Genomic DNA, 21,590 nt, shown 5'->3' on the forward strand with positions numbered 1-21,590 from the left:
TTGTAGTGAAACAGGAACTGAAATTAAACACAATCGCGAATGACACTGACATTCATACTCTAACAGGCTCACCCAGAGGCAGCGAAGTAATAACGGCTCCAGTCTTTAAAAGATATGTCGCTTCATAAATCTTCTGCTTTAACTGCGGTCAAGTCGGTAGCTCATAAAAACCCACACAGTACTGTTTGGAATAAATTTATTTAATTAAATATAACGGCTCATACAAAGTTATAAAGCTAAAGGACAAATATAGGTGAATGTAAATTTCTAAGAAAATAGAGCAAGTTGTTTTTTTTTTTTTTTTTATTTACACAACCGAGAAGCTGAAAAGGTTAAAGAAAGAAAAAAAGGTCACATTTTCCTGTTAACAGAACTCTTCGATCTCTTGTTCCAATTCCTAATGACACAAAAAGAAGAGAAGAACAGCGGATTAGTGATGGGATGACTCGGCACTCTATGAAGGTAACATCTGGAAATGTTCTCTAGAGTGAATCAGTCTGCACATGTGGATGGGCCAGCAGCGCACCCACCTGGATTAGTGTAGTCTTGTTGTAGTCTTGTCTGTGTCTGTAGATACTCTGGCAGAGCAGGGCGTAGAGCTTCTCCAGCCTGTACACCTCGTATCCTTCAGTTTTCACCACCACTCTCTCCAGTAGCTCCTGAAAACAGACGTCATGTGTATCAGCGGCTTCTTCTGAGAGCGAACCGGTGCCACTTCAGTGACGCTGGAGAGCTACGTTAGCCTCAAAGCCTCGCTGCCAGGGAGAGGTTCAGATGTAGGAGAAGGTTTCTGGACGAGACGATGAAAGCCAAGCTGGAGAGCTCAGAATCACAAACCTTTAGCTTGTCCTTGTCCACCACCAGCGGGGGCGTCTCCTGGTCCAGGATCAGCAGAGCTTTGTCCACGTTGATCATGTGCTGCTGCAGCACGGCGCTCTTCAGGGCCCGGGTCATTCTCCTCACACCCCGCTCTGAAACACACACGAACTGAGCTTTCTCTGCATTCTGAATAAAGTGTCACAGGATCAAATGAACTGAGGTCAGGCCGTCCCACCTGTGCCCGTCTCCTCCTCTGCCCGGGTCGACGGTTCTGCTGCTTCAGTCTGCATGGGCTCTTCCGGAACGCCCAGCTCCGTCTCCTCTGGGACTCCACCATCTCCTTCCTGTGCTTCACTCAGGCTGATCTCACTGGTAACATTTCCTGCAGCGTCTCCTCGCTCCGTCGGCTTGTCCTCGTCAGCTTCCTCTGGAGTTTCCTGGTTCTCTTCTTCTCTTTCTGTCTGCTGCTGCTGGTTTTCCTCGTCTGCTTCCGTCACAGCTTCTTCTTCTTTGAGTGTCTGGCTGTTGTTATTTTCTGGGTTCTCTGTTCCACAGATCTCCTCTCGTCGTCTCTCCTCCTCTGCGTCTTTCATGTCTTGATCGTCCTGCTCTGCGGCGGCGGGTTCAGAACTGCCCTGCAGAGCGGCGTGGCGCTCGCCCGGCTCCTCCTCCGCTCCGTCGCCCTCCTCGCGGTCTGCTCCCGCCTCTTTCTCGGCCTCGGCCTCGTCCTCCTCCTCGTCCTTGTCCGACCCCGGCTGCACGGCATCCCTGGACACGTGAGGAGAGTACTTCTTCCTCGGGGTGCAGACGCCGTTCTTCCAGCGATTCGAGCGGCGTTTCTTCTTCTGAGCTGAAAATGCCAGAAAGTAATCAATAAGCATCCGTCGTCGTCCTTCAGCTGGATTCTAAGAAGTGTTCCACGCAGTGCTCTTCTCACCAGAGTGTCTGGTCGCTGTGGCGGAAGCGAAGCTGGCGTTCGGCGTGGCTGCAGCGGCGGGCCGAGCCTCCTCTCCCTGTGTCGGCACTTCGCTGGGCTTGGCCTCAGCTGGAGGGTTGCTGGGCTGTTTAGGAAGGACGTGGCAGAAGGAAGGAGCGAACTGAGCCGTGGAGCAGCCTGGCGTCGGGAAACAAGGAGAGACGTTAGATTTTTAAAAACCTTCACAGTATACGCTCTGCAGCTTTAATTCAAACGATAAATCAACAGCAGTTTAAGTAAAAACTTAAAATAAGATCTTTGTGCATATTAAATGAAAACGATTTATTCTTATCAAAATCAAGTTGAAAGCCTAAAATCAATACTCATAAATACAGCTGATAAACAAAGCATGTCTGATAATGGAAGCAGGGCCTTTTAAATGCGTCATAAAAAGATTTTCAAGGATTTCAGTATTTAGTCTGAAGCCCTGGTAAGTTTGCTGACCAGAATCATCCGGTGATTCACCGACTGACTCATTTTCTCACACTTTTCGTCTGCAATGTGTGAAAACCGACATGGAATCTGGATAAAACTATAAAAGATACATGAACATCAAGACAAAGGCTGAAATGCTTCATTTAAAAACCTCAGTTTCAAGTATTTCCAGTTTCAAACATTAAAACTACAGCGACTCATTTTTATTTAAACCATCAGTCAAATCTTGACGACCCAAAAACGGGATGAATGAAGCCACACCAGTTCTCTCCGTTACATCCACACAGCTCTTCAGAGAGGCGTCAGCACGCCGCTCACCTCGTGTTTTACGGGACTCCTTGATCTCCTCGCAGATCCGCTCGAAGTCTTCGTCCAGCTCGTCCTTGATGATGGCGTGGACGGTGTCCTTCAGCGCGCAGGCTCTGTGGCGGATCTGCCGGTCTGGAGGAGAGAAACACGGACCGTTACTCTCACCTCCGATGGATGAGTGGCGGTCATGACAGCTGCCGGTCCTCCCTGTACCTGATGGGTCCCTGTCTGGGTTGTACTCCAGAGCGTTCTGCCAGATGAGATCCACGTCTGCCAGGAACTCCTTCACGGTCCCGTACTTGTGGAGGTCTATCCTGGTGAGGACGGTGGACAGGTCCATGGGCGTCTTGATCACCTCGGCGTAGTCCGGAACCTGAACGGCGGGGCGACATGTGAGCACCGAGCCGGCTGCAGGTGAGAGAATGCTCGAGAGCGGCGGCTACCTCCTCCAAGTCCACCGGCTTGGTGAAGGCCTTGAAGCGCTTGTCTTGGGACAGGCGGTTGGTGACGTTGCGGAGGAAGAGGCGGAGCTCCCGGAGGGTGGCCTCCTCCTGCTCCTCCAGCCGCCGGAGCTCCTCCGGGGTCAGCGGGCGGGGGGGAGGCGCCGGGGCCACGGGGAGCACCTCCAGAGCCTGGAGCACTGAGGACCGCCAAGCAGAGACACGGGATCACGTCTCCACAGCTGAGGACGAGTGGCTTCCGTCCCTCCTCTCTTCCACCTTTATTTCATTGCAAACTGCACGGATGTGGAAAAAGACAAATGGTGTCCGACACCCACCGGCTTTCTTCCTGGACGCTGGAGCTTTAGCGGCCTGGTGGAGGATGAGATCTTCAAAGAAGTCTCTCCTCTCTCTGCTGGTGGGAACCCGGACGTGGAAGACCTCCCCGTACTCCGTTCGAAACAGCTCCTGCACCTGGGATGAGACAAATGAGAACCAGTGAGAGTCTGATGGATCCGCTTCCCGGATCGGTTCCCGCCTCCAGGCGTACCTCCAGGCTGAGCTGGTCGTAGCGGAGGCTGCAGGTGGCCAGCAGCAGGATGGGGGAGAAGGCGGGGATGGAGCTGAGCAGGCTGGTGAAGGTGGCCCTCAGGGCCGGCCCCACGGTGTCCCACCACTGCCCGATGTGGGGGACGTACAGGACGCTGGGAGACGTCCGCTTGGCCTCCACGAAAATCTGCACACGGCATTTACTGATATTCACAACTGATAATAAACGGATTCGGGGTGCGAGCCTTCATCGGCAGATCTCGTCCAGAAGTGTGTCTGTAGTGCATATTTATCGCCGCGGCCCGCAGCGTGAGGCCGCGGCGCCCATGAACTACACTTGCTGTGGCAGCCGTTTAGGCCAGTGAGGTCTACCGAGGACAGACGCACTGAATTTGACGAGGCTGCGCTGGCGGAGAACCGCGGACGACGCGTACCTGTGCGCAGGTCTCCTCGGGGGCGGCGGCGCCGGCCCCGAACAGCACGGCCACGTCCAGCGTGTAGACGGTGAACCTCTCCAGGGCGTGGAGGAGCGCCGGGGCCAGGTGGGAGCTCTGGCCCGAGCCGGGCCGGCCCTGCAGCAGCAGCCGGGGCCGGTAAGACGTGGGCTCGCTCAGCACGCTCCTGCAACGCAAACGTCCCTCACGTATGCTGGAGAGCGGACCTTCGCGGCGCCGCCTCTCCAAACTGAGCCGTACCTGCCGAGACTGAGGAGGCCGTTGGCTGCGGGGGGGTTGGCCTGGGAGCGAGACGTCGGCCCGCCGGAGCAGATGTCGGCGTCCTCTTCCTCACTGTACACCGGGTCGTCCTCCAGCACGCCACAGGCCACATCTGGAAACACACGTCTGTCACCGCTCAGGCTCAATCGATCCGTTTAGTGAAGTTGAGGCATGCGCGGCGGTGAGGAGCGGGGACGCCACCTTGCTCTCTCTTCCTCTTCAGGCCCTGCTCGGCGTGCGGGAACACTCTGCTCACTGTGTGGAGGATGCTCTGCAGGGTGGCGCCCAGCAGGGGGCGGATGGCGGGGATCAGGGCCTTGGCTGGAGACGCCACCGCCCTGACGAAGAAGAGAACACCCGGATCAGCGGCGTTTCCTCCGGACAGGAAGCCCGGCGGGGTTTCTGGGTCTCACCTCTGGGCGGCAGGCACCATCTTGGACATGGCTGACAGGAAGTCTCGGCTGGTGATGGTGATGGAGTCGACGTCGAGCACCAGCTTCTGGGACGAGGCGTAGATCTGTGGGTAGCGGCGCCGCAGCGCGCACAGCGCCGCCTCTGAACACACGGCCTTGATGTCCGCGCCGCAGTAACCTGAAGGAGAGGCACAGAGCGGCTGTCAACACAAGGAAACTGGGTTTATACTTTTTACATGTTTTAAAAATTGAGCTCTCCAATCACTGACCTGAATATCTATTGACAGATTTATTAATATTTGTAAAATAAGGTTCATTTAGTGCAGCCTGGAGCGGCTGAATGTATGAATGTCATGTTTTATATATTTTTTGGACTGTATTTTAATGTTAAAATGTATTTTTCCTTTCAAAAATGTCTTCCTCACCTGCACCACTAGAGGGAGCTCAAGTGTCACACTGTCAGAATGAATGAAGATATTTTTAACTTTCCACCATCAGCTGTGTAAAGCAGCAGCCACACAGCCCAGGCTCATATTGAGAGGGCCTGACCGGTGAAATAGAGGCATAATAACTTTCAAATTAAAAGTCAAAGATTTTCTTAAGATGCATACGTGATGAAAATGTCAATATTTTCACGAAAAATAAACAATTACAAGAAAAAATGACTACGAACTCAACGTAAAGCTGATTTTAATGATTCCTCCTGGTGTGAAATGTGCAAAAAGCTGCTGCGCTCTGCAGGTTTTGCATGATTTCTTTAAAATTAAGTTATTAATTTATTAAATCAAAAACAATCTGACTTTGTGGTTGTATGCCTCCATATTTTCAACTCTCTTCAGCTAACACTGACCGTGTGTCCATGTGACATTATGTAAAGGCTCACATGCAGTGAATCACATTTAATCTAAAAAAATCTGATATCTTTGAAGAAAAGGGAATTTCTGAATGAGATCTGAAGAAGTCACTGTTTGTGTTGTGTGTTAACCTTTAACCTCTCCGTGTTGCTCCTCTCATCACGTTTCAGGTTTACAGCCAACACCACACTGGACTCCTCGCCCGGGATCCTTTATTTACATACCAACACATTTATCTGCCAGGGCTTCCAGGAAGGCGTCGGAGGGCCGGGGACTCCACTGCCTGGTGTGTATCTTCAGAATGTCCTTTCTTGCCTGAAACGATAAATAAATCACAAAACGACAGTGAAAACGTCTCCTCCAGCGACGCAAAACCATTTCAGACTTCTCACAGGTCTGCTGGCTGTTGAAGGATTCCTACTATAATGAGCACGTTGCTCACCTCCCGGTCCGGCAGCCCAAACAGGAACTCTCGGTCAAAGCGTCCCGGTCGTCTGAGCGCCGGGTCGATGGAGTCCAGCCTGTTGGTGGCGCCGATCACCACGACTTCCCCTCTGCTGTCCAGGCCGTCCATGAGAGCCAGGAGGGTCGACACGATGGAGCTGTGGAGGGAAACCACGCCGTTACTCTCTCCGTCAGATCAGAGCCGTGGCCTTCCAGGGTCCAGCTGACCTGTGGATCTGGTCCTGCCGGCTGGACCGGACCGGAGCCAGACCGTCGATCTCGTCAAAGAAGATGATGGCCGGACGCATCTGGTAGGCCTGAGACACAAAGATATGAGTTGATGTTTCTGGGGGATCCGTTATGAGGTAACGCCGGCGTCTTCCTCACCTGGTCGAACAGGAGCCGCAGCTGTCGCTCAGACTCGCCCACCCACTTGCTGAGGCAGTCGGCGCCTTTCCTCATGAAGAAGGACACCTTCCTCTCGCCCTGGCTGCACTCGTTGGCCAGCGCCCGGGCGACCAGCGTCTTCCCCGTGCCGGGGGGGCCGTAGAACAGGCAGCCCCTGAGGAGGAGCGAGGAACGGCAGCGTATGAAGCACAGGTCAGAGGAGGAGAGGGAGGAACCCAGCAAGACGGCGAGGAATCACACCTGGGCGGCTGGATCCGGAACCTCTCAAAGACTTCTGGGTAGAGCAGAGGGAACACCACCATCTCTTTCAGGGCCGATATGTGTCTGCTCAGACCTCCAATGCTGTCGAAGCGCACCTGCACACAGAGCAAAGAACCGTGAGTTTGGAAGAACAATGCTTCTTAAAATTACATTTTCCATGCAGTGCCATCGTATTTTATTTTATTTTCTGTCCCTCTCTGGTGGACTCGTCCTCCGATCGTGCTGCAGCTCACCGTCTTGTCGATGTGCATGGGGTCCACATCCGCCAGGCTGGCTCCGATCTTCATCCGGTCCTTGTGGATCCCCAGCAGGTCCTCTTTCACCAAGTTCATCGGCAGACATCTGCAGGCAGGAAAACAAATGGAAACGATTAATCAGGAGGTATTTATCGAGTGTTTTTTTTTTTTTCTATCTAAAGTTCTCTTTATCCATAATCATCAACACCACGGGAATTTAAGCTCACATTCTAGTACGGAGGGTAATAAAGTGTTTGTTGTTGTCTCTGCTGCTCTCACCTGTTCACCGGCCGGCTCCTGTTCTTACTCCTGCGTCTCTGGAACTGCTCGTCATCCGAAGACGAGGACGTGGAGTCGCTGCTGTGGATGGCATGTCTCCGTCTGCAAGGCGAGGAAGAAACTCATCAAACCGCGGAGAAGAGATGCAACAAATTACAATCAGCACAAGTAACAGAAATGACAGAGAGAGGGATATTTGAAGGGGAAAAGACTGAGATTTCTACAGGATAAAAGAATCCCTCCTCTAAAGGTTCTGTGAACAAGCTGGAATAACTACTCCACTGTGACTGAAACGCAGCACCACACACACACAGACAGCCGTGGAGACGGAGAGCGTGGAGGGCTTACCGATCAGAACTACTCCTGCAGACGGCAACGAGACAATCAGAGAGAAAAACACAGGAAAGAGAGTTTTGGCACGGAGTCAACATGCAGTGAAAACACCGTCAGAAACAGCTGACTGAGAGAAAGGTTCAAGTGACAGACGGTCAAAATCTGGACAAATTAAAATTGTAAAATTAAAAAAATAAAATTGTAGCACTTTGAGATTTCATTGAAATGTAAAGTGCATTATAAATAAAATTTATTATTATTATTATTAATCTATTCCAGCCTCTTTCGCACGCTCCGGTGACGCTGACCTGCTGGTCCTCCGGTTGCTGTAGGGGCTCCAGGGCGCCGAGGATCTGGATCTGAACCTGAACCTGCGTCTGGCTGGAGACGGGTGGTACATGCTGCGCTTGCTGGTCTGTCTGGGCTCTGGAGAAAAACAGCATCAAAACACACAGAACGAGGCAGGAAGTGAAAACGCTTTCAGGACTTCAACCAGTCGATGAAGCTGATCAGGTTTTCCTTCAAACCAGAAGAGAGATCAGCAACGTGAAAAACCTTCTCTACCTTCTTGTGGCTCCTGGTATCGGACCACAGTCTTTCTCTGTCTGAAGTCGTAGCGCTGCTGATTCTCTACATCTTCATCCTCGCCATCCTCATCCTCTCCTTCTTCCTCCTCCTCCTCATCCCCATCATCATCTTCATCCTCCTCCTCCTCCTCTTCTTCTTCTTCCTCTTCACCATCATTATCATCCTCATCTCCTCCTGTGAATGAAACAAAAAACATGAAAGATTTGAAAACCTCCAAACAGCTCGGATTTAAGATAATGTTGCTAAAATTCAGATTAAAGACAATGAAAAAGGACATTTTTGAAAACAAAAAGTTAAAAATGTTTATGCAAAAATAACTTCAAATGTAAAAACAAGCAACATGTTGCAATATGAGAATTTCAGTTGATTAATTTGCAGATAATTCAGGCGTATTTCCCGCAGTAACCCGGAGAAATGCCGAATCAACAGCCCGCCTCACCCTGGTTCTCCTCCTCGGCCTCTTTGCTCTCCGCCTTGGTCCTCAGAGACCTCCTCATCCTGCCGTTGGTGTAAACACCCAGCTGCTCAGAGGAGAAACCATCCCATTAACCCACTGCTTTGACGGGAAAATGGATAAAATCACGAACAGATTACTAAGTTGTAAAAAAGAGAGCAGCAGAGCTTCCTGGGAAAGACGTTACCTCCTGGTTAACTTCTCTGTCTCTGCTCCGCAGCCGTCGCCTCATCTTCTGCATGTCGTCCATCTTCTGAAGAACGGCCTCGGCCGTGCTGATGGGAGCCACACAGAGAACTTCTCAGATCATTTAATCATATGTGGCAGAAGTTCCCATCGTCAATCCACTGTGACGCTCCAAACAACTTTTAATGGCTTGATAGACAGATGAAGGTGGAAACTAAGCCACCGGACTCACTTGGTGATGAGGCGATCGTAGAGCACCGACTGCTTCCGGGAATTGAGTTTGTATCTGGTGATTCGGGAGCTGCGCCGCACCGACCCATGATCCTCCTCCTCCTCCTCCTCCTCCAGCTCCTCTTCACGGCTCCTCAGATTGAAGCGGCTCCTCTTGGGAGTGGAAGATCCCTCCACTTCATCTGGGACATCTGCCACGTCTGAGGGTGTGAACAGAAGAGAGCTTGTAGCACTAATTATTAAAAAAAAAAAAAGTTTAGCATTTTTCAGTAGTGAATGAGATGTGTGCAGCGTTTGGGAAACGCTTACAGCTTACCATCGGACGCTTTCAGGTCTTTTTGCAGCCTGGAAGACTTCCTGCGGACAGATATGAGAAGTGAAATACAGACTAAATTCAAAGCTCTCCCCAGGAATCATTTCGCTCATCAGTTGTGCCCTACCTCGTGCAGCAGCGCTCGGCCTTGTGCTCGTCCACAGGTGAGCTGGTCTTTGGCTCCACGTCTGAGAAGGAGATGTCCAGTTTAAGTCTTTGTCCTCGAGTCCTCAGGCTGTGGCCGCTTCCCTCCTGCTTCATGTCGGCGTGTCCCTGACGATCACAGTGACGTGACAGTTTACAGCACAGGTACGAGGGATACGGGGACTCTTGCTTTAACTATAACGTATCTGAAAACATTCACAGGCTGTAACTGATGGGCTGTATTTCTCATGGTCCTTTCGATAACCTCTGACCCCACGGCTGATCATGTCATTTATTTTGAATAGCAGAAGACACTCTTATCAGTTCCTCTTGTAATGGAATCATTTTACTAGAATCATTTTTATTCTTTAAGAAAAAAAGTATTAACTACTGTGTAATTAACGTCTTAATATCCAACATATTTAGTTTATTAAGTAAATCTGAATATAAACAGGACATCAAAGTATGTGGAACATTTAATGGACATCTGTTGGGAACCAACAGAAAATAGTGTTGGTGCATCATGAATGAATGAATGAATGAATGAATGAATGAATGAATGAATGAATAAGCCAATCAGCACTCTGCAAAAGTATTGACCCAACTGTATACATCAACTACGATCCCAAACTTCTAATATTTGATCATATACTTGACCAGCTGATCTCGTAACCTGCTTGAATGTACACTGATGCTCATACATGACATTAGATCCACTTATAAACTGGAAAATAACAGACTGGCGATCATAAGTGGTAACAAACCGCGATGCAAATGTTTAACGGTGCTGCATGTTAGAGTAAAACGTTACAGTAAATTACATAATCAGATTTTGATTACTTCTATTAGCAGTTACGAGCGCTGACCGGGCACACTGCTAGTTAGCTTAGCAGGCTACAAACTGCAGCAGCGGAGTTTCGTTCATTAGAAAACACGAATTAACGGCGATTTGCGGCTGAAAGCACGGATTTCTGGGTGCATGCTCACATTGGCCGTGTTGTGTTCGGGGCTGCTGAAGCTGTCCTCCGCGGCTCTGGAGGAGCGGGTGAGCCGCCCGGACCTCGTCTGCGACGCGGGAACCAGCGACAGAAACTCGGAGCTTCTGTCCAACTCCACCGGCCTCCTCTTCGGCGTCGCGCCCACCGGCTCGGCTCCGCCGCCGCCTCTGCGGAGAATCACCATCTTGACTCCTCGACGACCCGCGATCCAGCGAGAAAAGCGCGGATATTTTCACCGTGAGACGCGCAGCGAGCAGGGTGGCGCCAACATAACACCGTCCACCAGCTGACACACGCACGAGCTCCTCACTAAACCCTTGATTTCTGGCGCCATAAACGTCATCGGAGGTTCTGCGCTCCGCGGTCAGAAGCTTCCGCCGCGGAGGATAGATCCCCTGAAAAACTCTACACACGTCAAGTTACCGAAGTCGTCATTGATCCATTTTACTGTTAAAACGCGTGTTTATAATGTTCCCAATATTATTGCTCACTCGATCGTCTGAGAATTCAGTTAAACAGAAACGCGCGCAGGAATACGGTTACGTGTTTTAAAACGGTGTTCCGGTTCGTGTTACCGCGCGCTCAGCCGCTCGTAAGTGCGCGCTCATTTGTATGCAAAAGCATCTTCATTCAAAACATGGAGTCAACACCATCTTTTATTCGAATGAGGGACAGATAACCAGAGGAAATACAAACTCGAGAATTGTTTCTAGCCTGAAAAAAAAAAAGAAAGTCGTGTAAAACTGCTGTACAGGCAAACACATCCTGACAGAGAAATCTCAAACTTTTCCATTAGGTCCTGCTTCACAATGCTGAAATCAATCTGCAGCAAGAAGCCCCCTCTCACCTTACTGTCTTAACCGGAGGCTGTATGCAGTCGTGGCTGATTTCTTCAAGTTACAGGTTCAACAGCAAAGTAGGATTTAATAGAAGTGAGATTTTTTGCTCATCAGAGCTCACATTCCGTTTTATTTGCACAGTGGCCAACTGCTACATTTATTGTTCAGTAATAGACTAATCCAATTAGTTTTAATTGTGGTCTTCCAAGTCAAAGCCAATGATAAAGTCCCTGCTTTGTCACGCCACGCCAAATCGGTGCAGGGAAATTACAGTGTATTGAAACCAACTCCACAGCCTCAGATTTATACGAACATGAGACAACTGGCTACTGCGCAGATAATTCTTGGTCTTGAAATGTGGCCGGTAGAGCCCCGTCATCATGGAGGGAGTGTTCACGCGATGGCTGCCAGGTAGTCTTTCACCTCGGCCGGGGTGAGTCTCTTGAAGCCGGCCTCGTTGCAGATCCCCACCTCGATGTTCTCCTCTGTCATCTGACCTTCAAAACTCTCCTAAAACACAAAGATGGAGCGTAAATAAGACAGAAAAACCAGCAGCAGCGACTTTCTGACGTGGAAATAATCACGGCACCTTCAGTGTTAGGATGGCTGTGTGGATGGCGTCTTCCAGCTCCAGATCGTTGTTATACCTGAAAGATTATTAGAAAAAAGTGATCACAAACAACTTTTTTTTTCAAATACAATCAGCACCAAACAACAGGACTGAATGGAATATGTTTTGCTTTTTTGGTATTCCAATGTTACTGGAAGTTGGAATGTTTGAGCACCGCTTAAAACACTCAAACTGATTCTGAATGCAACATTTTACCCAATGGACTGTTCCTAATGTTCAGCTATATTCCAGAATTACATTTTCTCATTGAGTTGTTGCCAGACTGAAATTTTGCAGGCGAATAGCTGTCAAAGCTATATTACATACACTGTTGCTTAATGTGCTGCTGATGACTGGTGACATCAAAATATGTCAGAGACACTCAAGGAGGGAGCGCGTGTTTAATGTAAAACAATAAAAACTGAACTGTTGTCCCACACATGCATCATTACATGACATAAACAATCCAGGGTTCAATTTAACATTGACTACAGTAATATTTCTAAAAATTTCATAAAGTGAAATATTTTAGTAGTGACAACAAAATGAAGCAGGGAATCCAGAGATCTCATATTTCTACCTTTTCTCAAGGAATGTCTTTCCGTTGACGTAGTTCTTTCCCATGGCCGTGGCTTTCCATGCAAAGTACGCACCCTGCTCATTACAAACACAAAAACCAAATACTTTTAGTTCGCATCATGTCTCTCAATGATGAGATCAATAACAGTTTTTTAAATCTGATCTGTAAAGGCTCTCCCACTGCAAGGTCGTTTTACACAAATGTGAAAATAAGGAGTGGAGCGTACAGAGGGGTCTGACTGGAACAGGTAGGGGTGGTCTTCGTCCCATCCAGCAATCAGCAACGACACGCCAAACGGACGCACTCCACTGGAGAGACGAAACATTTAACACATGGAAACAATGTTTTTCATCATTCACAACACACACACCAAATAATGCATACCTCATATTTCACTGTTCATATGAAACCGACGTGTCCATGTTTCAAAGCCTCTAGCTTTTTGTATGTTAGTTTAAGTGGTCCTGGAATCTCTGCTTTAGAGTATTATATAGTGTCTCTATACCTTAACGTTGTCACTTCATAATTTGTTGTTTGTAATAATGTTACATATGTCTGATGTCGTCTTGTGAGCTTCGTGTGTCTTTGTGTTTACCCACCCGGACTGTGTGTACTCCTGCATCACAGAGGCCACTCTCTGGACGAGCTGGCCCGTGGGAATCGGCTCCTGGTAGACCAGGAAGTACTGCTGTGCCAGTTTGCGGGCTCGCCGGACTAAAACCCTGCAGGAACACAATAGAATTCATTAGTCCATATATTAGTATTTAGTCAATTAAAAGGACTGTGAGACATCTTTTTTGACTTCTCACATACCAATAGAGAATACATATATAAGCTGGAAAACAGTTTTATTTCAGTGTGGCTGTTGTTCACACCACGATCTAAATCTTGAGGAAAAAAGACTTCAAAAAAGTTCCCCACCTGTAGTCGGGCCCCATGCCGCTGTACACCATGCCTATGTGTTTAGTGATGGGCTCCACTTTATGAACACTCTGCTCATCATAAAGAATGGACTTCTGTTTCTTCTCCGTTGCCAGGACGACTCCATTGGAAGCTAGAAAACAAAAGAGAAGACCACAGTTCGTGAGACAAAGATCTTACTTGGAAAACAAAACTTTGTATGTGTTCCCACTAAGCAGGTTAACTTTGATTAGACCAACTTTTAATGCTATTCTTCTGTCAGCACAGATTATTCAAACCAATGTTAACACTACAATGGCAGTTCCATCACATGAAATATTTCGTGTAAAACTGTTCAACAAGTATTATATCCATAGATGTGTTTTCGAAGCACACCAAGACTGAAAAGCTGGTTGAACTTAATGGTTTGGGCTGCAGCACAGAAGTTACACTGTAAGCATATCTATCCTGATTGCCTCCTCAGGTTGTCAATGTGTTTCAGTTCAAAAAGAGTCTAACACTCTGAATCAATGCAACATTCCTCATCAATAAATGCAGTGTCTAACTGAGAATAATAATCTGCAGTGTAGTATACTTTCACTGTGTCAGAATGACACTATTTGTCACCCAATCATAGTTATTCGGCACTTCTACTTCCCAGGACAAAGGAGCAACATTCCTTCAGCATCTTTAATTTTTAGTACTAAGCAAAAGTTTCTGCTGTAGTATTGCTTATACCCAGTGTCTACTCCTATTACACATACAGGTGGAGACTGCACAGGATAAGACAGTGTAGACGCTATGGAATACAGCCAAATCACAGCAATCTTTTAGGGACAGTCATTTTTAATCAACACCTGAGAAATCCATCATCGTATCAACGACTCAGGTGTGTGTGCTTCATGTACCTTTGATGCCGACAGAAGGAGCTCCAGCTGCTACAGCAGCCAGGGCATATTCAATCTGGACCAGCTTGCCCGAAGGGCTGAGAGGTAAAAAGAAAAATCATGCAGGAGTTAATACAAAATGAACCGGAATACAATGAAACGACCTGACAATCGAAACTGAAAGCCACCGAGTCATCTGAGGTAGTTTAAAGCGAACTCGGCATTTAAGAGTGATCAGACACGACATGTGCAGGTTTTATCAAGTAATAAAATCCATTCATTGTTGCATGCTAACAGCTGACTTCCTAAATTAGCCTGAAGAATATTTGTAATGAAAACATCGTTAGCATCCATGCTAACTTTAGCCGATTCATTGCCCGGCGATGACAGTGCACCAACAGCAAACCTCACTTTAATCCCGCCACACGACACAGAACACACATTTAATCCGACGGACGGTCAACCACACACATTAACACGTACTACTGAAAACTCTTTTCAGAAAATGTGAATATAAAAGCAAAGTTTACCTAAATGTGGTGAGAGAGAAACTGTAGCCTCGTTCCGCCATGTTGGTCTTCTTCTTCTTCTGCGGTCATGAAGCAGCTGCACAGCGCCGCCTAGAGGCAACAACCGCAGACATCACATTTTAAACAAGTAGTTATTTTCTCCGATGAAACATGTTGAATAATGTTTAGAGTCATATTCCAAAAATAGGTTACAGCCATTATTCATTTGACTGTAAAATTGTTTTTTATATAAATCATGTGATTTCATCATAAAAAAAAAAACCTCAGACCCACAACTTGAATTTATTGCACGTAAATATCTGTCAGCACCTGCCACCACTGTACCCATGTGAAAGATTTTTTCACTTTGTGACCACACCATTCAGAAAAAGACAGCAGCTCTCCGCTCCAGCAATGTGGAGGGACTGGTGTGTCTCAGCAGCTGGCTGAATGTAAGAGAGGAATTTATCCAACTGAGAGGAATTTGTGTCTCAATTTGTTGGGTTCACATTATTAAAGGTTCAATTATTAATATTTCAGCGGAAAACAGTGAATTTCAATCTAAATGTAAAATAAATATTGGTGTTGTCCTTTACTTTTACTTTACTTTCAAGCTAATTTAATCATTGTTTTGGGCCGTGAGAGACAAATAAACTGGCCCTCCATTGAGCATTTCAACTTCTAAAAGTTTAATGGATGAAATTCTACATTTGTGTGTTTTTCAATGTATAACTATTTGCAATTAAAATACATGCTCCTAAAATGCAAAATAAACCTTTTTGCGCATTATATTGGTGGTGCTGTGTGATGATTAGAAGTTCACAAATCATGCGATTAACCACCATTAATAAATTTTTCTAAAACACCACGAATTTATCTGTGACCATATAGATAGATAAATCTGTGATCTATCCATTCATTCGTTTATTTATTAGTATGACCGTCTGTTTTTTGTTTGCTTTTGTGAAACGCATTGAACTACTTTTGTTGTGATGCTTGCAGTTCTTAATAATCACCGCTAGATGGCAGTAACTCAGTAAGCGCTTCATTCGCCGCGCATTGAACGCATGACGAGATCGTCTCTTCCGTCGCGGCTTAGTGACGTAGCTACTCGGTGACCGTGAGCAGTTTGAAAAAAGGACATGTGCTAAAAGGATAAACCATGAATTTCTCGGCGGTATTTAACAGCCTCAGACAGTCTCTGCTCCGCGCTGAGAGCAGGCTGCTGCAGGCGGCCGGACTGGACCGACAGCTGGGTGCGTTTACATGCTCCCTGTCACTTTATTTCCGCCGTCTCAGATCATCGTTCATTCTTCAATATTTTCTTTTCCGTGTGCAGCTCCGGCCCTGGCAGTGACTGGCCCCAGCCTCCTTCCTCCGCAGAGCTCAGACCAGACCCCCGGCCTTTTAGACAGCATCCTGTGGATGGCAGCACCTAAGAAGAGACGCACAATCGAGGTCAACCGCACCAGGAGGAGATCTGACAGCAAACTCCTGAAACTCCAGGTACTTTACACCTGAATCACTGCAAGGTGTGCTGAAGCAGGGAGACGTCTAAGTCCATGAAGTGTGTGTCCAAGTTTTCTCCATTGCTGTGTTGAAATCCTGCAAGATTAGACCACGGATCAGAAGATAGTGTGAGTGTATGTATGTATGTAAAGTATAGATGTAGACATAGCTGTGTACACATAATGACATTCTTTATCCTGGTGAGTGTCTGCATAATGTTTTGGAGCGGGGCACATAAACTCAAAATATCTGTCATTAGTAATATTGAGAGTTAGCCTTGGTTTCTATGGCAACACATTTTTGCTATCATACTTTCATTTTCTGGGAAAATATACTTTTTCTTCATTTACCCATCCTATTTCTAGGATGTGGCGATCAGCCCTCCATGAGGATTTCCTGCTCCAATGGAGCAGAGGCATGCCACTGTGGATGTGGATGTAGATCATTGGGTTTATTTAGGAGTTGCGTGCACGTACTGATCCATAACACTTACGTGGCTTGATGAATCTGTGCTCTCATCCTCACGTCGTCTTTTGTGCGTCCAGTTAACCCTGAACCCTCTTCTTTTGGATTAGATAAGCCCGGCTTTGACATTTACTCTCCATGTCTGAATCCTAGTTTTGTGCAGCAGACCCCTGGTGTTGCACTTCAGACAAACACCTCTTGCAGCCTGGCATTATTTCTCTGTTCACACAGCAGAAAATAAAACTGATATATGGGCCGGTTGAGTTTTTTACTTGTATAGGCATCGGCTGATACGCGCACAGTCGCACACACACCCTTTTAAACGCATGCAAATAAACTGCAACACGCATGTAAAATATGTAATACTTTAAAATATGTAATACTCTTAAACGCATATAATTACACTTGAAAACGCATTTACTTGCACTTAAATGCATGTAATTACGCTTAAACGCATATAATTACACTTTAAAACGCATGTATTTACGCTTTAAAACGCATGTAATTACGCTTTAAAATGCAAATAATTACACTGTAAAACGCATATAATTACACTGTAAAACGCATGCAATTATGCTTAAATGCATGTAATTACACTTTAAAACGCATGGAATTAGAATGTGCATGTATTTACAGTAACACGCATGTAACTACACTGTAGCGCACATGTCATTAGTTTAAAATGCATGTCATTACGCTGTAACATGCATGTAATTACACTGTAAAACACACTTGTAATTACACTATAAAACGTATGTAACTGCACTGCACCGTCCATGTAATTACGCTTTAAAACGCATGTAATTAGAATGCACATGAAACTACACTGTAACGCACAAGTCATTACGCTGTAACACACATTAAATGCACGTCATTACGCTGTAACACACATGTAATTACACCTTAAAAGGCATGTAATTGCACAGTAACATGCATGTAATTAAGCTGTGACACATATGTAATTACACTAACGTAACATGCAATACATTAAAACTGCTAACTGCAGCATTAAAACTAGGAACTACAGCATTAAAACCACTAATTACAGCATTACAATCGTGAACTACATTAACAAAACCATGAAGTACAGGAATAACGCCATGAACTACAGCATTACAGAAGATTTGTCACAAGTGTTTTTGAAACAGTCATTCACTTTCTTTGTTTCCCCTGTGTCTCCTCTTCCTCTGTCCGTCGCTCTCAGAACAACATCGAGCCGTGTCCGGAGTGCGGCCACCTCAAGCAGAAACACGTCCTGTGCGGCTTCTGTTACGCCAAAGTGTGCAAGGAGACGTCTCTGATCCGTGAGGAGATAAAGAGAATGGAGGGCGGCCCTCTGAGGGCCCCGGCCGTGGAGACCGTCGTGGTGTACGAGGGCGAAACGGAAAGACAGGAAGACAAAGACAAGCGTATAGTGGAGAGGGCCAGGAAGAGGCCCACATGGTTCAACCTCTGATGCTGCATCCAACATGCTGGGCGTCAGACGTCTGTTCAGAGAGACACAGATAAACTCCATCTTTCAGTTTGATTCTCACCAACAGGGAGTGAAGTTGAAGCAACGCAGCACCGTGTATCATTGTGGTTTTTCTTTTACAATAAATTCTTTATTTAAACCAAATCCGTCCAGTTTGTTCGTTATTATGAGATAAATCACCAACAGTTGTTTCTTAGGCATCTCCTTTTTCTAGATCACCAAAGAAAACAGTGTACTTAACGGTAAACATGTTGGAAGTACCATCATGCTGTGGAGCTGTTTAACTGCCTTTGATAGTGAAAGCAGGAAGAAATAACATAAAAAATCTGAACTCCAGCACAGCTCCGAGGATTCCTCCTCAGACTGAAGCAGTGTCTCGCTGTCTCCGGTGCTGCAGGGACAGAGTGTTTTTGCGGGGCCGGGTCCAGCATGCCTTCCTCTGGCGCTTCGTGCCTCTCTGGTTCAGTTTCACCCTCTCATTTGGATGAAAGTCAGACTGCCAGCGTTCCCCCGAGAGCCGGAGAAAGGAAGATTTAAAGAGGCAGATGGGTGACTGTCGTTTCACTCAGGAGTGTGTGTGTGTCGTCATCCTGCTGCTCCGGTGGAGGATGGGTGTGTTTCCACATGACATCTGCTCCACTGAAATCAAAGGACGCAGGAATCTGTGGAAGTAAGGACCCGTATTTTACTCTTGCTCATCATTACTCATATTTCAGGGGACTGCAGAGATCCAGAGCAGTGCACTGAATTTCTCTCTCTCTCACACACAAACACAATCGGATCTACGATCTCGTATTCTTTTTGCCATTTATTCAGTTTTTGTGATTTCCATTTTGACCTGTATGCACTCATTTGAGAACTTTTCCTTTTAAAAAGCAGGAAACAGGATAAATACATATTTTATTGAACCGTGGAGATGGGCAGGATTAAATAAGTTTCACTCATCCCTACACCTTTCAGGAGTTTCATGTTGAATTGTATTTTATATCTATGTGTGTATTTCCAGATAAGTGTGTGTATTCTATAGCAGCCAAACAGGTGCCTGTAGAGGCTTTTTGTGCTTTACAACCTGAAAAAGTTGATGTAAAAGTGGATTTTTCTTTTATATGTATTTTGTATCTTTTTTGACATATCTGGAATTATTTAATAATTTCGAAGAATCTTATACGTATTTTGGTAGGTTCAATATAATTTTGTTTTTTTAACATGAAAGAGCTGAAGTTTCCTTGTATCATTAAGTGGTGTTATGTTTCCAGTGATGTTCCTGCTTCCAGCTGCTCTCAGAGCGAGATGAACCTCATATCCCACTCATTAGTCAGCTAAAATTTCAATCATCACATAGAGAAATGCAGGTTTCCCTCAAACCTTCAATTGTTTCCACAGTGCAGACAAATATAGAAAAAAAGGTTTGTCTGAGAGGAGCAGCTGTTAAAGGGTCATATCATGTTTAAGGTTACATCACAGCGGGTTTTTTTCTTTAACACACGCTAAACTGCTGCATGTTGGGATGAAGGGAGCGCAGCTTTACGTTCTTCTAGATTTCTATGATTGAAAAGCTTCATGGAACGAGTTCCAGTTTCTATGGAGCCGGAAAACAACCGTCAGGGTATCTGAAGCGGGGGCTTTCGCTACATTCAATACAATGTGACACAGAGGGGTAAAAATAGAAACAAGACTTGATATTTAAGACATTGCACAACTCGCACAGATATATCTGAGGCTGCTTGATCCACACACACACACACACACACACTGATGGTGATTTAACAGTGTGTTGTCTGTGGAAGAGGAACAATTACTTCTGTTGAGGTTCCATCACACAATCCCAGGATGCACTGTGTGAGCAGAGGAGGCTGCTACCTGGTCAACTCCTGCTGTGACCTCCAGGAGGACAACCGGTGGAGGAAGGAGAGCTACCAGGCCTGCTGGGTGAGCCACGTCCTGGAAACACGGCCGCAGTTCAGGTGCGCTGATTCCACGCTTCTGAAATATGATGTTTTATACATTATTAGCTTCATTATGTGCAAAGCTAAGTGCTTTATAGGGTCGTGTGAGGCCAGATCAGAGGTGGAGGTCTGAAATTTTAGTATTTCAAAGGATCTGTTTGGAATTCAGGCTGAGATGCCAAGTAGAGAAGGACCGCTGCGTTCCCAGGCTGGAATAACAAACAGCCAAATATAAACAGCTTGGAAATGGGATTTTAAAGAAGAACAGTGAAGCTCAAGCATATGATCAGTCTCCACCGTCTGCTTCATGGAGAAGTGAGAAAAAGAACGTGAACCGTTCAGAATATTTCAGTATTTTCATGTATTGTCTAAAGATGCAATCAGCAGTTATGTCACTAAAGTCACAACACAAAAAATAACAGAACCATGAAACACTCGCAGCACTGCAAGAAAATACAGGAAGATAAATTAGATTGTGAACTTGTGAACTTGAGATCCAATGCTCTAAACTTTAAAAAAAACTTGTACTCATTTAGAGAAAATACATTTCCAGCTTTAGCACAGCAGCAGGACGATGGCCCTCAACATGGAAGAATGTAGAACACACTTAGAACAAGATCAGATTCACTTTAACACCGGATCATGTAAGAAAGAGGATGACAAGCAGCCTGCTCCTTTTCTTCCTTCACATTTCTATAAACCGTGCTGCAGGATGACGCTGTCTGAGACGGACAGCGTCCGCAGGGAGAGCTACAAGCAGCAGCAGGTGGTCCACTTCCTGGTGGAGAGGAGCCCGGGCCAGACCCTGAAGCTGGGCCGGGACGGCGGAGTCATGACCAGACACCAGCTGCCTCTCTCACCCACCAGCCGGGCGCCGCACGGCGCCAACGCCGCCGCCTTCGACCGCAGGGTGCAGCAGCCCGTGGCGTCAGAGGAGGAGTGGGACTCATGGGAGACGAGCGACCTGATAAAGCCAGCCAGGGAGAACTTCAGAGCCTCCGGCCTGATGTCTTCTCCCAGACACGCCTCTCACCGGGCGCCCAAGAGGGAGTGAAGCGCCGAGACCTACACCGTCTTAGTAAACACTTTCAATCTACCAGTGAATTGAAACGTTTACAAACAATGTCTTATCTTCTGAGCAGTTTCAGTATACTCTTAAAAACCTGAATTGTAGACATAATAAGCTACTTGATAATAATAAGCTACTTTAGCGAACATGTTTAATGATTTACTGTGAAATGCTCCTGAATGTTAGTGCAGGTTATTTTCTGGAAGGAAATGATACTTTTGTCGTTGCGAGGGATCTGTGTGTCTAATAAAGCTATTTTGAGCGCCGTCTGGAGGGAGATTCTGCCTCTTGTTGCACATTTGATCCAGATGAGTGTTAATGTGTTAATTGCTTTCTTATATCCCTGCGGTATTCTCCCGTTTCTGTAACTTTACACAGTAGAAGTTTCAACATTGCTACATCATAAAGTGATCGTT

General features: G+C 46.5%; 4 protein-coding genes and 1 non-coding gene across 7 annotated transcripts; 2 read left to right on the plus strand and 3 right to left on the minus strand.

The window, feature by feature from the left end:
* Positions 1–262: 262 nt before the first annotated feature.
* Positions 263–10,702, minus strand: atad2 (ATPase family AAA domain containing 2). 2 transcript variants are annotated; one of them, XM_030103408.1, is made up of 30 exons: positions 10,376–10,702; positions 9,372–9,517; positions 9,248–9,288; positions 8,933–9,131; positions 8,702–8,789; positions 8,500–8,581; positions 8,037–8,234; positions 7,781–7,898; positions 7,488–7,502; positions 7,140–7,241; positions 6,858–6,966; positions 6,604–6,719; positions 6,343–6,517; positions 6,184–6,272; positions 5,954–6,113; positions 5,736–5,826; positions 4,658–4,835; positions 4,446–4,582; positions 4,224–4,356; positions 3,963–4,149; positions 3,530–3,715; positions 3,318–3,453; positions 2,983–3,179; positions 2,753–2,912; positions 2,549–2,671; positions 1,757–1,933; positions 1,055–1,669; positions 838–971; positions 531–659; positions 263–397 (listed from the first exon to the last, which is right to left on the minus strand). In XM_030103408.1, exons 1-30 carry the CDS (start codon positions 10,568–10,570, stop codon positions 365–367), a joined length of 4,449 nt encoding a protein of 1,482 aa, XP_029959268.1. In that variant the 5' UTR covers positions 10,571–10,702; the 3' UTR covers positions 263–364. The 2 variants fall into 2 exon arrangements, with proteins under 2 accessions (XP_029959268.1, XP_029959269.1); XM_030103409.1 differs by lacking the exon at positions 7,488–7,502.
* On the minus strand, positions 3,799–3,934 carry LOC115397535 (small nucleolar RNA SNORA5). The gene has a single exon (XR_003932509.1). It is a non-coding gene; the product is annotated as a small nucleolar RNA SNORA5 (small nucleolar RNA).
* A 322-nt stretch (positions 10,703–11,024) lies between the features above and the next one.
* psma2a (proteasome 20S subunit alpha 2a) lies at positions 11,025–14,818 on the minus strand. 2 transcript variants are annotated; one of them, XR_003932444.1, is made up of 9 exons: positions 14,733–14,818; positions 14,224–14,300; positions 13,337–13,469; positions 13,015–13,137; positions 12,642–12,723; positions 12,416–12,489; positions 11,815–11,872; positions 11,297–11,735; positions 11,025–11,209 (listed from the first exon to the last, which is right to left on the minus strand). XR_003932444.1 is itself a non-coding variant. In XM_030103400.1 (8 exons), the coding sequence occupies exons 1-8, from the start codon at positions 14,771–14,773 to the stop codon at positions 11,619–11,621; spliced, it is 705 nt and encodes a 234-aa protein (XP_029959260.1). In that variant the 5' UTR covers positions 14,774–14,818; the 3' UTR covers positions 11,025–11,618. The 2 variants fall into 2 exon arrangements, 1 of the variants encoding a protein (XP_029959260.1); XM_030103400.1 differs by having other exon boundaries at positions 11,025–11,735.
* A 976-nt stretch (positions 14,819–15,794) lies between these two features.
* On the plus strand, positions 15,795–18,297 carry mrpl32 (mitochondrial ribosomal protein L32). The gene is made up of 3 exons (XM_030103369.1): positions 15,795–15,967; positions 16,051–16,217; positions 17,890–18,297. Exons 1-3 carry the CDS (start codon positions 15,874–15,876, stop codon positions 18,139–18,141), a joined length of 513 nt encoding a protein of 170 aa, XP_029959229.1. The 5' UTR covers positions 15,795–15,873; the 3' UTR covers positions 18,142–18,297.
* A 1,590-nt stretch (positions 18,298–19,887) lies between these two features.
* Positions 19,888–21,440, plus strand: LOC115397166 (telethonin-like). The gene is made up of 2 exons (XM_030103370.1): positions 19,888–20,123; positions 20,817–21,440. The coding sequence occupies exons 1-2, from the start codon at positions 19,990–19,992 to the stop codon at positions 21,157–21,159; spliced, it is 477 nt and encodes a 158-aa protein (XP_029959230.1). The 5' UTR covers positions 19,888–19,989; the 3' UTR covers positions 21,160–21,440.
* Positions 21,441–21,590: the final 150 nt, after the last annotated feature.

The sequence above is a fragment of the Salarias fasciatus genome, chromosome 11, assembly GCF_902148845.1.
Source record: "Salarias fasciatus chromosome 11, fSalaFa1.1, whole genome shotgun sequence".
Lineage (NCBI taxonomy): Eukaryota > Metazoa > Chordata > Actinopteri > Blenniiformes > Blenniidae > Salarias > Salarias fasciatus.